This window comes from Colius striatus, chromosome 10, assembly GCF_028858725.1.
Source record: "Colius striatus isolate bColStr4 chromosome 10, bColStr4.1.hap1, whole genome shotgun sequence".
Lineage (NCBI taxonomy): Eukaryota > Metazoa > Chordata > Aves > Coliiformes > Coliidae > Colius > Colius striatus.
Genome location: NC_084768.1, coordinates 26,483,510 through 26,499,268, shown reverse-complemented (window position 1 = coordinate 26,499,268; position 15,759 = coordinate 26,483,510). Strand labels below are relative to the sequence as shown.

Genomic DNA, 15,759 nt, shown 5'->3' with positions numbered 1-15,759 from the left:
TTGTCAAAATACATGTTTTAATAATATGCAAGTTGTTATTAGCATTCTTTTGAAGAAGACCACCTAAGAGCTACCAGATTTATAGCACTTTGTTTCCACATATACTAGAACTGATCTTAATTTATTGAGGCACAACTGAGGATGTTTCCCACTGTGTACAGTTTAATGTAATGTTTAGAATTTACTGCTTCACTTCAAAACCTTTTGCACATGTTAAAAGCAGCTCTCCATAACATCTTGGATGAAAAGGAATCTGCTTAAGCAGATGTTTTTGTCTAAAGTCATGAAGTAATTGGAAGATTGTGATTTCAGAAAAGCAATCCTGCTTATCATTTTCAATAGCATGCACCTACTCTTTAGAATAACTGCCATACTTAACCAGTCTACAAGTCCAGCTAACCAAATATTTCACCCAGACAGACATATATGCTTGGAAAAGCATTCTCTAGGAATTGACTGTTAAGAGACTTCATGACATGGAGAGACTCTATCTGTTGCACTATCCTAACTAGCCTCTATAAACCTAGTTCCTGTAAGTTTGTTTAATCTTTGTTTAAAGCCCTTTGTTCTTTCCATTGCAAGCTCTTTAGTTTATTGTCTTTAAATTTTGCTTTTGTTTCATTTATTATGGAATTACTTGGGCTTCATCTACTGGTTTCGAATGTTCCGAGAAGCTGCAGTTGTAACTATAAAGAAATGTCATGTCACACACCCAGTGACTTCAAGACGTCCAAATTGGGCTATGCAGACACAATGAGCACTACATCATTTAGAAGAGCTACTTTGACAGAATTTCAAGGATTTGTTATTTGAAGTAGGCAAACCTTGGGAGGGCCTACTATCTTTACAATCTAAATCAACCAAAGGGTCCTTTGTTTTACAATGGAGGAATCTGTGGGGGCTGAGAAAGGCTATAGACAGGAGGCCCATAATAAAGGCTGCAATAAATACAACAAGTATTAACTTGTGAATTGGACAATTCCACTAGCAGCAATTTTTACTGAAAAGGTATGCTTAATCACACCATCTCTCCAGTTTACCTGTATGTTTGGTAACTGTTTCGGACTTTGATGCCTCCTTTTATGAAGCTAACCATATTCTCATCCTGTTAAAAAGGAAATATGTTAGCAACATGGCTTTATAAGCAATATAAAGAGCTTTATCTTATTGATGTTAACATATGCCTTAATCATCATCATGATGACACAGACAATACAAGTCTCTGAGAAACAGCAGTTTCCTTTCTATGTTAAAATATGTGTACTCTGTTCAGACACATCAACTTTATTTTGGTACCTTCTGTAATCAGTTTCTGTGATTAGATTCCAAGATTCTTGTGATCTTTGGACCACCTGAATTGGCATTAATGAACACAGGGACTAAAGGTAATGAATTGCACTTAAAGTATATACATTTGTGACTGTTTCAAACAATGACTTTCTCTCATTTGTCCTTCAACATGGTTAAGATTTGACCATTCTCTATCTCAGCGCCATATGCAAATATCTTCCTGTCCTCAGGAGTCTACAGAATACAGTTTCCCGTTCTAAAAAGGAAGAGGGTAAGTAAAGCTATACAGGATCTGTGTAAGTACCTATGAGACCCATACTAGTATGATAACATGTGACATTACAAGCTATAATGAACTGAGGTGTCCATTAGTTTACAGCTGTATCCCAAAGAAAGAACTCTTGAGTCTCATGACTTTCTAGTGGCAGTTTCTTGTCTCACTCATCAAATATAATTTGTCACTCTGATTTGTTTTAATATCTGCTGTTTGGGATAAGAAGACTACATGTATTTTAGATTAGATTAATGTTTTGGTTTGTTACTGTTATTGTTAAGGAAACAAGGCCCAATTGTGTTTGTCAATATGTAAACAAGGGGACAGAATTTGCCTCAAAGAGTTTTCCATACTTCTGTAAGTCAGCAAGGTAATTCAATCCAATCAAAGTTTCAGTTCAACTTGTCCAAATATTGTTTTTTTTGAACTAGTGCACAGGAAGCCTAATGGACTGAACTGAAGGGCATGGACTTATTTCTGCAGCCTGCAACACCACCATGAGCCTATGTCCCTTACACTCATCCTTATGCAACATTAAAAAGAGGGATAATTGAGGACAGAAGCTATGCACCACAAATGAACATGTAATTCCTGATGATATATCTCCAGAGACCTGAATCCCGAACACATGCAAACAATCACAGAACAAAATGTGATCCCATCTTAATTTGTTCTGTAGAAAACATCAGGTTTTAATTAGCAACTCTTAGTGAAATGGGAACACACAGCATACCTGGCCATCTGTAAAGGTTCAGTTATATTTTCCTTTGCATGAAAAATCAAAAGAATATGGTTTAAAAATGTTTAAATTCTGAATAATAATTATGCCAGTGTGAGAATAATTCATCCTGAGATTAATTTTTATGTGTTTTCAACTGGATTTGGTCATTTTTGGTAAGTATAAAAAATAATCCACTTCAGTAGCTGTTGGAACCAAGTGCCTTTGTTGAATTTTTAAAACCAGTTAATGTGTTAATGAAAAATTAAATAGAGAATAGAAGATGAAGCAGACAGATGGACATTCTTTATGCAGAAGAGGATGTGAAATTATTTCCTTCCTCTTAAATCTCTCAGTTCTCTGACTATTTTTAAAAACAGATACCTGGGCAAACAGTGCTTAAAACCAAGAGACACTGCATTAACACACTTCTTTCCTACAGGCACAATGGAGAAATTCTGAAAAGCCTGGTTTCCAAAGCCTCAGGTGTCACCAAAACTATCCCCAGTGCTAGAGGTTACTCATCCCAAAGAAATATGGAAATAGACAGCTACACTTTAGCCATTTCAAAGTCCACCATCTTACCATAAAATCACCATCATCAGCACTATAAAAACCTTCAGAAGCAGCTACTCAGACTACTGGGTTTTCTATGAAGCAGTAGTTTCTAGCAGAAGGGCATGACAGTCTGCTGAAAAAGTTTACACGGTTCATAAACTATCATAAGCAACATAAATCAAGAGTCCATCTGGCAACTCCCAAACACTATAAAATCACCACCTGCATTTCATTCTCTATCATCACCTTTGAGCCACTAAAAAAAGCCCTTTGTGAATGTGACTTTTGTTATCCCTTCTGCATAGATGAAGAGGCCCACTGTCATATAGCAAGGATAGCCAAATCAAAAAGAAAAACCAGTTGTTTCAACTATGATTAACAATTCACAGTGCAAGCTGGAGCCCAAGTATTGCTAATGTTGATCTATCAAACAAACCAAGCTTCATTAGTACAGATAGATAAAATTCAAAGAAGAGGGAGAGTTCCCCTTCTTTTAAAGATAGGCAGCACTGCTTAGTAAAAAGCATTAGTGAAGCCTCATAACTATGCAGACAATAACAACTGTTCAAGAACAAACAAGTGAGACAGCAGTCTTGGGATAGTAAACACCAGTCTGAATGAGACAAAAGTCTTGCTTGCATTCCAGCAGAGCAGAGTTTCAGTGACCATCTCTCTAATTTATCTTTTTAAAATCTGGTATCCCAAGACACAGTATTTGAAAATTGGTGTTTACTGTGGCTACATTTCACACATCCAAAAGGGACTGGAGAAAGGTGTTGGGGACTCAGTGCTACGTGTATCAAGATGAGCGTTTTTAGACAATCATGAAGGACAACAAAACTTTCTACTACCTCATCAGCAGATAGACCAGAAAAAAATTCAGACTTAATCCAGGTGAAGGAGTCTTACATGAGTAGGCACACTAGGCTCTTCTACCATTTCATCAGTTTTAAGAAAAGAACCTGTATGGTGTGTACATGTTTTTTTCCCCAAAGAGTCACACAGAAATCCATACCTGAAGGAATGTGAGGGCTGCTCTCTGAAGTAAACACTCAGCATAGCAAATTTCTGCATGGATTTCCTCTAGTGTTACACAAAGGGGAGAAAAGAAAAGAAAAGAAATCAATCAGACAACAACTAATTTAAAAAAACACAGCCCATTAATAAGGGAATAAGATCATGAGGCTCAAACTGATAAAAACCTTTTCCAAATGTACTGTGGAGTTTCAGTTCTAGACTACTGAAGTAGCTCCAAAACAGAAATGACACACAGTTACAGAAGCTTTGCAGGAATTTCTCTGGTGCTTTCCAAGGATTCCTGGATCTAGAACCTTTCTAGGCATTTTAACACCTCTTTCTCTAGATATTTCTTTACCCAGCAATTTTTTGAAACACCAACCCAGCAATCAACAAAAACAGCGATTACAAATGTGGTGACACGGGAACTGCCGAGACTCTAATCCAGCAAGTGCCACATCAGTCAGATTTTGTCAGTGAACTCACAATCTGCAAAAATATGCTGGATGAACAATTCTAAACAATTCAAATAGCAGAGAAAAAAACCCCACAAACAGAAAGAGGAAAGCATTATGCATGTTAATGTTACCTTCAGTAAAGTGTTCAAGGCTTTGTCTGTGCACAAGGTTGTTGATAGAATCAGCTACTGTAGATTTCTTCCTAAATCTGAAGAAAAGTCAGTTTGATCATTCTGAATATGAAGCATCAACAAAGAATGTTTCCTTTCAGCTGGCCACTTGTATGGTCACTAACACACCTCTAGTGCTCACCAACCTTCAGTCATCTTACTACACACACAAACTTCATACATAAGTTAGCGAATATGGTCCTCCTAGGATCTGCCTTTTAGGTCTCATGTGCAGAAATCTGCCTTAATGAAGGGATAAGGAGGCTTTTTGAGACATTTTGTGTGTATGTGTGTACAGAAGTGGGAACACAGTTGACTCAAAGATAGCTCGTTACAGTACAACCATCACCAAATGAGATGATTCTGCAGTGGCTGTAAATGATGAATAACTTCCAGACATTGCAGAACTGGCGCCTACAAATAGGACAAAAAGCTTGATTGATGAGAAAATTCAGATATTGCAGTAAACTGTAGTTTTCAAGACTAGACTGCTGAAATGCCTAACTTTTGTGGTGCAATCTCATAACTGACTGTCCTTTGAGCAGGAGGCTGGACTAGGTGACCTCCTGATGTCCCTTCCAAACTGAGTTTTCCTATGACTTCTATGAAATTACATGTCCTTTTCTTAACCTGAATTTCTTTCAAAACTTTCCCATGAAGAGGCTATTTATTGCTGGAATTGCTCCACACTTACTTTTGGCAGATGGCTTGAGCTTCCTTCATTTTGTTTCCTGCATTCAATATGTCCTGAGGATCAAATGTCATCATAGCTTGCATTTCCAATATGGTGGCATAAGTCAATGCATGGTACATACTATCTTTAGTTCTGAAAGAAAGATACAAAGCACAGTTGATATGATTATATTATTACTTTTAAAATCAAATACATGTCTGATTCCAGAAATGTATCTGCCTGATGACAAGACAAGGTCAAGATTGAAATGAAACAGGAATCAAACACAAGGGACCTGCAAAATAATCAAGAAACACAAATAGATTGAGATTTGTACAGGAAATCATGTCTCCAGTTTCCACAACTGTGCTAAAATGTTCCAATTCTGAGCTGAGGATAGGTGCTTAGTATGCAGAAAGCACGAGAATTAACGATGTGGCTAAGCATTCAGGGACAACAGAATCATATTGGGGCTTTTAAATGGAGATCTAATGAATATGACAACACGTGACACAAATCCAGACATTCTTCTTCTAATTTGGGACACTTTCTCAGGACAGACTCAAGGAGATAAGTAACACAATACTACAAACATGGCCAAACTAGAATGTTCTTCAAAGAGACCTTCCCAACAGAAACATTTCAGTCTATGTCAAACATTGCGCTTTTTTCCGCCTCTCCCCTTCTGCCAACCTGCCACCCCAATCTGTTCCATTTAAATATTATTCTGTGGTATTTCAGATGGTGCCTCTTTCACAGAAAGCCCAAAACTTTGGCATTAGTGCAAGGAAAGCAATTAACTCCTATCTGCAGCCATTGCCAGCATCTTTCCTCTGGCAGGAAGAAGGATTTATATATTGCACACACTTACAGTATTCAGCCAGTACCTATGTATAGTATAATCCTCTGCAAATGAATCAAAATATCTTCAGGCATACAGGTCCAATAAAGATGACTTGGGAAATATGTTGAAGGGCAAGCTCAGGCGAATTTCTGCCACACAAACTCTGCAGACCTTGCTAATCCACTCCTGACAAAGAGCGTGACTTTGAAAAATACTGCTAAAGAGAAACAATTTCTATTTCAATTGTTTCCATTTTTAGAATGGACCAGATAGTTCTATCTGTCAGGGAGTATCCAAAAATACTTGTAGTCAAACAAAGATATTCTTTTAACACAATCTCCACCCTCAGCACACCTTTGTCTATCAAAACAAGCCACTTCAATTTCTTTTTCTTCCAAGGAGAAAGTGGTGTGCCAGCAATGTGCCCTTGCCCAGACAGTCCAAATGGGCTGCATTAAAAGGAGTGTTGCTGCCAGCAGGTCAAAGGAGGTGATCCTTCCCCTCTGCTCAGTACTGGTGAAGCCAAACCTGGAGTACTTCATCCAGTTCCAGACTCCTCAGTTCATGGAAATACTTGAGAAAGTCCAATGAAAAGCAATGATTAGGGACAGGAACATATCTCCTATAAAGTAAGGCTGAGAGAGCTGGGACTGTTCTGCCTGGAAAAACTCATTGGAGTTCCTATAACATATCACAGAATCACAGAATGGTAGGAGTTGGAAGGGACCTTTAGACTCTGCCAAAGCAGGTCCATCTAGATCAGGTCACACTGGAACGTGTCCAGATGAAGACCTCCAAGGAAGGAGCCTCCATACCCTCCCTGGGCAGCCTGGGCCAGTGCTGTCACCCTCATAGAAATACCACATATAGAAATACCACATATAAAAACACCTGAAGGGAGAATGCAAAGAGGGCAGAGCCAGGCTGTTTTCATTGGTGCCCAGTGGCAGGACCAGAGGCAACGGGCACAAATTGAAACAGAGTGCTCTGTCTGAACATCAGGAAACACTTTTTATACTATCTGAATGACCAAGCAATGGCACAGGTTGCCCTGAGAGTTTGCAGAGTCTATAACCTTGAAGATATTTAGATTCTGTCTTGGTGGCCCTGTTTGAGCACGTCTCCTACACAGGTCCCCTCCAACCTCAACTACTCTGAATCAGTGTTTTTTATAGTGGAAAAGCTAAACTTTAAAGACACTTCAATCCTTGAATTTCTTCCCTGGAAATAAACTTGCCTCTCCAGGTTTTGATACTTGGATTGAATTGAAAGGTGATTTTAAGGATAACTTCAGACAATCCTATGTTAATCAATGATCTGGTCTCATTGTGGTGACTTGGATCCCTTTAGGTTTTCTAACAATTCATACATTATTTATTGTACATTAATTCTTTTGCTTGATAGGGTAAAACACCCTTAAGTATCCTCAGGAGTCCTTGATACTGACAAAATAACCTTGTTCTATATCTAAAGTAACGCTCTCTCAATGACATTATGCAATAAAATCATCAAAGAAAAATTAAGGTGTTATGATCCTGATTTACTTTCTTGTTTGGGGTTGGGTCTGGTTTTTTTTGAGATCTAGGGATTAAAGTAACCCCTAGTGTTGGCACAGATAGTGTTATACAGATACATGGTGTTTCCCTTGCAACCTTCATACTGCTGATGAAGAGCTACTTTTTCTAATACACATAGCACAGAGCAGGCTGGCTGTACTGAAGAAATTTGCAGTGTATATCTTTTAAGCTCCACTGCAGTCTGTAATTTGCATCCATCCTCAATTCCTTGTTGCCCTCATCATGTCCCCAGGTGTCATGGTTTAACTCTGGCAGGTAGCTAAATATCACACAGCTGGCTGCTCACTCACCCCACCCAGTGGGATCAGGGAGAGAGTTGGTAAAAAGAAAGTAAAATCCAAGGGTTGAGATAAAGACAGTGTAATGAGACAGAAAAGGAAGGGGAAACACTACTACTAATAGAATTAGGATATACAAAACAAGTGATGCACAACACAATTGCTCACTACCTGCTGACCAATGCCCAGCTTCTGAGCAGTGGCCCCTGGACAGCTTTGCCCCCTGTTTATGTACTGAGCATGACACCATGATATGGAATAGCCCTTGGCCTGTCCTAGCTGTGTCCCTCCCAGGTTTTGTGCCCCTGTGCTTACTCACTGGTGGGGTGGGGTGAGCAGCTGGAAAGTCCTTGACTTAGTGTGAACACTGCTCAGCAATAACTAAAACATCAGTGTGTTATCAACATCATTTTCATCCTAAATCAAAACCACAACACTATACCAGCTACTAGGAAGATAATTAACTCTATCCCAGATGAAACCAGAACAACTGATTATCTAACAAGCTGCTCCAATGTCTAAACCAATCTAGTAGAAAAGCCATTTTGGAAAATCAGCTACTACAATAAGTGCTATGAGCCCCAGACGATGTTAACATCCACTTCATCTCCAATATGAGGAAGAAGAATAGACAAATAATAGATAAATTAGCTTAAAATCCACTGAGGCCAGGACAGCTCTGTCTTGGTCTCCTACATCACCATTATTTCAGTAGACTGATAATGTAAAATAGGATGAAAATGAGCATACTATGAAATGCCAGACTGATGAAATGTTCCTGTCCATTTGATTACTCATCAGCCTCAATGGATGCAGAGAAACATACTTATCTCGTATTTATTAAAGTAAAACCCTTCCAAACGTTCCCATTCAAAGAACAGGGAAGGCACTGAAATAGTTCCCCTTACAAAATTTTGGAAATTTGCTTTCAAAAAAATCAAAGCAGATAAATATTAAAGGCACTGCACCAAAAGGAAAATAGATGTTATTCACAGATAGGTGTTGAAGGGGATTTCCCTCCCCAGTAATTTCTTTCTGGTACCAAACCACCGGTTCCCTAATCAATGGTTTCATCTATTTTGCTTCCAGTATTTAAAGGAGATAATAATTATGTTTATCATTAGTCAGCTGGTATTTATCAACACTCAAATTTACTTTTTTTTTCAGGGGCTGGGAGGTGGGTAGCAATGCAACCAAATGTAACTCTGTGTGCTATTTATACTAAGCATCCAATTAAGACTGCCAGTTACATCGTGGCACACTGCCAGAAGCTTTAAGGCCAGCATTTTGTACTGATGGACACAGAACGAAATTTGATAGCTTTCTTCCTGCTTTTCATTCCTCAGCAGCACTTTCCCCAGGACATTGTTGGAGTTAACAAGCCTTTATGACATAAATGCAACTAATATTCTGATTAATGACTTATCCCAGTAGATGGAATCATATGACTGAATAAGAGGATTATAAGTAATATCTTCAGGCACTTGTGGAGTTATGCCACATGCCTGTTCTCCAACCATGGTGTGATCATGATCATCTTGCAGCACTGTCCTTTCTTGAGAACTTTTATTCCTGCTTGAAAAGAAATACCTAAGTGAGGACAGTGACATCTCTCCCCTGCAGCTGCAGTTGGAAAATCAAAAAGCTATGTTTGATTTGTTCTGAGAATTACCCAGGGGCTAGTATTTTTTGTGACAAACACAGTGCTCAAAATCTTTTTGTGGATGCTTTTGCAGCAATCCAGCACACAGGATATGCATCACGAGGTTACAGAAACCCCAGGTTCAAGTCCATGACCTGATTTATCATCAAGATGATTCTAACAAGTAAAACAGAGTCAACATCACAGAATGAGAAAGACCCTCCACAGACCAGACAAGAGTCCATTTATCCAGGCACACTCAAGAATGAGAGATCAAATCAAAACTGCATCAGGAGAATGTGGTTACATGAGGCCTGAAGACTTTCCTCATTTTTGTTGAAGTTTCACCCAATGCCTAAACAATCTGCTTCCATGGAAGCCTTCCATTTTAATGAAACAACATTTTCCAATAAAAACCTGCTTCCTGTGAAAATTCCCTACTAGCATGAAGCTTACAACTAGAAAAGGTCATTCTAACAACCAGCCACGAACCTGGTTCCATTGTTACCACAAGCTGGGAGAATGGTCTAAGTAAAAAGCTTCAGTTCAACAAGAGAACCCCTGAGCCTTTTTGATCTAAGCATTCTCTAAAATTTGGAATCAAGTAAGTTCCTTCAGCTACGAGGCAAAGCCAACATTTAAGCCAAGTTTTGTCAGCAATGTATTTATTTACAAAGATTATAAAAATTGTGTTCTTCTGGACTCCAGGCACAGAAACAGGAAAAAAACCCCTAGAAATAAATATCTTTTTCATGTTCTTGATATTCTTTAGAATAAACAGCTAACTCAAGCTTTTTGCAGAGCTGTGTTCCATCTTTATCCAAACCCTGTCTAGGTCTTCACTTGACCTCCATGTGCTTCCCCTTACTCCTTCACTGCTCTAAGTTTGAAAATCACACACTATCTTTGATAGACCAGTTCTCAGAGAAATCTTCCCCACCTCAATGAACAACTTCATGTTTGTTTTTGGTCTACAAGGGAAAGAACATTTCTCCATGAAGATATACATTACAAAAGGCTTCCATTCCTTAGCAACCTCTTTAAACTTTCAAAAGGTCAGAATATACAAGAAAACATTTAATATTGTAAATCTGGCTTATATGAAAAATTCCAGTGATAGTAAATAAGTAGCATAGAACTATACTACTGAACTAGCAGAGCAGTGACACAATCTCTTCACACCTATCTGAGATACTCCCACATCAAAGGACTGAAATTACCTTTCAAATACTCATTCTAGAATTAACATTCCACCAAATATGATCAAATGCTTTTTGGAGACTATTTTCAGAATAAAGCTGACTACCCAGAAGGAATGTTTCTCATACTGCTCTTACAACACTGCAAGCAAACACAGATGTGTTGCAGCTCATCCAATGACCCAGATTACTCTGTGTCATTAATTTATCTTTATTATTTACCATTCTCCCAAATCATTTGACATCAGCAAACTATCAGGTGATTATGTCAAGCTTCCCTTCAAGATAATTATTAAAATATTAAACATTTGTCTTGAGGAGGGGAAGGGGACATCTCACCACAATCAACTCATTAATTTATGATTATCTGCTTGCAATTACAGAAGGGTTAAAATCTAGACAGCTTTTCATCGATTTACTGTATTGTCTCATGGTTAAGAAGGAAGATGAGATTTTTTTTTCCCCTCACTCCAGTGACTAGGCAGTTTCAGTGTTACTCACTGTCACAGTTAACAGGTTACATATTGAAAATCATTGCTGTTGTTTGGCAACTGGATTTAAGGAATTCCTTAGAGTGTGAGTATTCCATATAAAAGACTGATTTCATGAAACTTACTGCAGAAACCACAAGGTCTTTGGAACCCATTATTTTACAGAGATTGTTAATGATAATAAAGAAAACTGACTCTAAACCAGAAAAGGTAGCTGAGGAAACAAGAAAAGTTATATAACATGAAGCAGAAATGCCAGATGGATTTTTTTAATGAAACAAGATCTCTTCTTTATGATGGATTTGCTTTTCTAACAGGAAAGTAAGAGCTTTACCTCAACACAAGTCTAGACATCACCCTCAGATATTTATTTTTATGCCGCTAGGAAAGATCTTCCAATTTTAATTCTCATACATTGCCAAATCTGCTCTCAGCTACACATGGTACAAATCAGTTGAAGAGACACTTATTGTGGAAGCCAAGTGTGAGTAATTTAGTGAATCTGCAATAATGTAATACAGAGCAGAGTATGTCCCACAGCGTAAGTGGTAAATTTGCAAAATCTATGATTTGAAATCCTTTACAGGCGTGCAAAAACCGAGAAGTATTTCTTTAAACAGAGATAGTATGGTTTTGGACGGTGAAAACCAATTTCAAATCTCAGCACACTAAAAGACGACAGTGAGGAACTGATGACTCCTAAAGAAAATACTCACTATTACCATATGTGCCCACTTTATACCTCTTGTCATTCCCTAAAGAGATGGTGTGTGTCCATAATGAATATAATCTGTGAGGAAATTTAGCATCCTGTTTCTGCATTATACTCACAAGGATTGTAAGCCTGTATTTCCCTCACTGTATTCCCAAAGGCAACAGCAATAAAGGCCACTTCATAACAAGAGGCTAACATGAAAAATCAGTTTGACAATGGTTTTGCAGCATGGAATAGAGTCAGGTACAAAACCAGAGTATCAGCTCATGAAATATGTTCTGCAGGGCTCAAAAAAAGCTGAATGAAAACCATATGTGATAAAAAAAAATTGATTTATAGGAAAAAAAAATAATCCCAAAGCCACAGCCTCACTAGCTTTTGTAGTGTTCTGGAAACCTCCTTGCATAAAATACCTTCCTATTTTGTGCTAAGCACTGAATAAGCATTTCCAGATGGAGACAAGGGCTTTACTGTCAGAATTTAATGAAAACACAGTTATTCTTCTCACTGTTTTTATGATATCTTTTGGTGATATATAAACACAAAACAACACTGCTGTGTATAAAACCAGTATTATTAATACATCTGAGCCTACAATTTATCATGAGTGTCTCTCGTGGAGTGTACTTAGATGGTTAAGCTACAGATTCCATCATCAAAGACTGAAGCTGATACTACAGAACTGCTTTGCTGAAATTCTTACAGTTATGCCCCTAATGCATATCAAACACACACTAGTTCATTACCTACAAATTTTACCTGTTTCATATTTCAGTGGCCTAAAAGAGGGTATAATGTAATTTGCTTCAGGCTCAAAAGTAAAAAAGGTGTGAATTAACCACAGAATTCACAAGGCAAAAGCACAGATAACTTCAAGATAGGATATGAAAAATCACAGACATTGTAAAGACATAATTTTTAGAAGCTACCTAAGCTTGCAGCTAGGCCACTCATTTCATGCTGGGCTGCAACGTAATCAGGAAACAGAGTGGATGACCACAACACTGAATTGCAAAATAAGCTGTGCAGAAGCTTCTGCAAGTGGTTATTACAAAACAAACAATGAAAATTAAAAACATAATGTGTCTCAAACTTGACAATTCATGGTGAGTTGCTCATTTAGACACAAACTCTCACAGTATGTAGAAATATATGGGAAAGGAGAGAGGGAAAAAAAACCTAACAGAAGATAGCTTTTATTCTTCCAGGAGCAAGAATCTCACATACTGTACTACAGCTGAGAGGTTGCTTCTCTGGACAGTAACTCTGTAGTTATTGCAGTTACCTTCGATCAAGCTTGTTATTTACTCACCCAAGCGTAAAGCACTTTCTCTATCTTCCCTAAAACTTTACATATTAATCTACCATCCCCTTTTGAAGAAAAACCATGCAATCTTATCAACTATTAACAGAGAACTAGCTGTCTAGTTAATTGTCCAGAGATATAGTGAAGCAAAAAAACCAACAAAACCGACCACAAAACAACCCCAAAACCCAACAAAATAAAAAAAAAAATCAGAGGAAAACTAGTAAAAGTAATCAACTTACTTTGCTTGTAAAGACGCCAAAGCATCTGAGAACTTGTTGTTAAGAAATAAATCCAGAGCTGCCATACACTCACGCAATGCCACGTTGAGGTCTGATGTAGGTGACCTGCCAGAAGAAGAATAAGTAAATTCAGCATATGTGTTCTCCTTCTACCAGTGTGTTACTGCAACATTTGAACCCCCCTTCTTCAGTTCTTGCCTAACTCCCATGTATAATCTGCTATTCCATTTTTAAGGGTTGCAAAAAATTCAAGGTGATTTCCATTACATACGTGGGTTGTTTGGTTTTTAAGCTATGCCCTTAGCCTGGGACATGTGGAAAGGAATTTAAATCTTGTATTTTCTGAAAAGAAGATAAACTGCATGTACTGGAATTAGGAACCTGGACATGCAGAAGTTAACCATGTAGGACTGTGGCAATTCGACAAGCTCAGGTATTAGGAACACAGAAACACTTGGTGACAATGCACATCTGTGTGTAAGACTGACAGAGACTAGAGGCTAGTGACAGCATGATCCTGCTGCCATTTAGGAATGAACACTGACAAATTGCATCAGATTATTATTTCGACTGCTGCTGGAACATTTGCTTCAGTTCAGCTCATGTCCAGTATGATTCCTGACCAGTACACCACGACACAGCCACAGAGGGGTTAAAATTTCACATTGTGCACACTCCTGAGAATATCACTGTCCTTAAGAAGCACAGCCACACTCAAACAAAAAAAACTGCTGCTGTGTCTCAAAGTCAGAAGATTCTCAGTGGCTTGCTCTGGCTGTACTTTTCTCCTTTACAACATTCAGATGTCAGCCTGACCTGTCACAAGGGTTCTCAGATGGTCTTTGGGTTACTGGCAACAAGATAATACAGACCAGATAAATAAGTTTGGCTCAACTTCACCAGCAGAACTGCTGGACACAAAAAAATAAATCCACAGAATAAACAATAAGGCCTTGCACTAACAAAGTTAAGGTCACCTGGCCAATGTTAGCACAGCTGAAACATCTGCATCTAATGATCAAAGAGCTACACTGCACTAATATATTGTGTCCAAGTCTGTTACAAAAATGTTTCCCCAACAAAATACAAATAAATCCTCATGATGTTCCTGATTCTGAACAGCTCAAATGATGTGATCTGTTTTGTGATTAGAAACTATGTTACTTCCTTTAAAACCGGCACAACACATAACCTGCTGAAAGGAGAAACAGAAAGCAAAGTCCTGGTATTATCCTCAGGAAGGGACAGAGGAGCACAGAGCAGATAGCATCAGTAACAACCACCGACTACAGCAGTGGTTTCCTTTTGTTTTTAAGAATAATGACTGCAAAGAAAAGAGCATCATTATAGATATGAAAAAATAATTATAAATTTGAAAGAAACGTGATATGACACTGTTCATATGCGGCTGTTGTCATGACACTTCAGATACACTGCAAATCCTTCTGCACCCAAGAGACTCTCCAAGTGCTTTGCAAACATTGATTAACCAAGTCTGGGCACCTGTCTCTCATACAATATGCAATATCATGTCTGCCTAACTGTTCTGAGCCTGACTGTAATACTTGAAACTTTGTCAATTGTTGTTTACACATATTACAATTCTTACTTGTCTTTATAAAATCTGTGTCCCTGAACCAAACAGCACATTTAACACTATATAAACTAATGTATTCTCATCTGATTTAAAATATTTAGACTGGTAACATTTCACCTGCTTTGTTTGTTTGTTTCTTGTCCTGCAGGAGAATTACCCCATTCAATACAAATACAACATTTTAAAGTATTCCTTTGAATCAGAAAGATGACAAGGAAAAAAAACAGCTGTTGAAGCTCAGTGTATAAATAAGATATATTAATTACTTTTCTGAAATAAGAATTATTAACACATTTTCACACCCATCAGCAGCAAACATACAAGTTGCACACTTCTCTCAGACTCCAAGGAAACCTGACATATGCTGCAGCTCTCAGGTACAGAGCTGAAGACCTGAACACAATACACACCTTACATAAATGCTACAAACCATCATCTGTTGCTGTTAACAATAGGGAAGAAGTACTTTAGAGTGCTAAGCATTTTAGCAAACTGATTAGTCATGCTTCAGTGGGATGCAGATTCTTTCCTGCTTTCAACAGCAAGAACTGCCTCTAAGTCAAATGGAAAATGCTGTGCACTGCTACTTACCTTTCTGCTAAATCCCTGTTGTTTTCTGACATAGTCATTTGTGTGCCTGCTCAGCATTTAGGCACAAACATCCAGCAGCAGCACTCGGTGGTACTCACCCAGAGCTGAGTGACAGTCCC

General features: G+C 38.1%; 1 protein-coding gene across 1 annotated transcript in view; it reads right to left on the bottom strand.

The window, feature by feature from the left end:
• The window catches only part of TTC39A (tetratricopeptide repeat domain 39A), a 48,790-nt gene that overhangs the window by 23,001 nt on the left and 10,030 nt on the right, over positions 1–15,759 (bottom strand). Inside the window, exons 2-6 of the mRNA XM_062003962.1 lie at positions 13,453–13,557; positions 5,180–5,311; positions 4,447–4,523; positions 3,856–3,923; positions 1,041–1,105 (exon numbers count right to left, since the gene is read on the bottom strand). Of these exons, the coding sequence (XP_061859946.1) occupies positions 1,041–1,105; positions 3,856–3,923; positions 4,447–4,523; positions 5,180–5,311; positions 13,453–13,557 (447 nt within the window). The remainder of the gene's footprint in view (positions 1–1,040; positions 1,106–3,855; positions 3,924–4,446; positions 4,524–5,179; positions 5,312–13,452; positions 13,558–15,759) is intronic.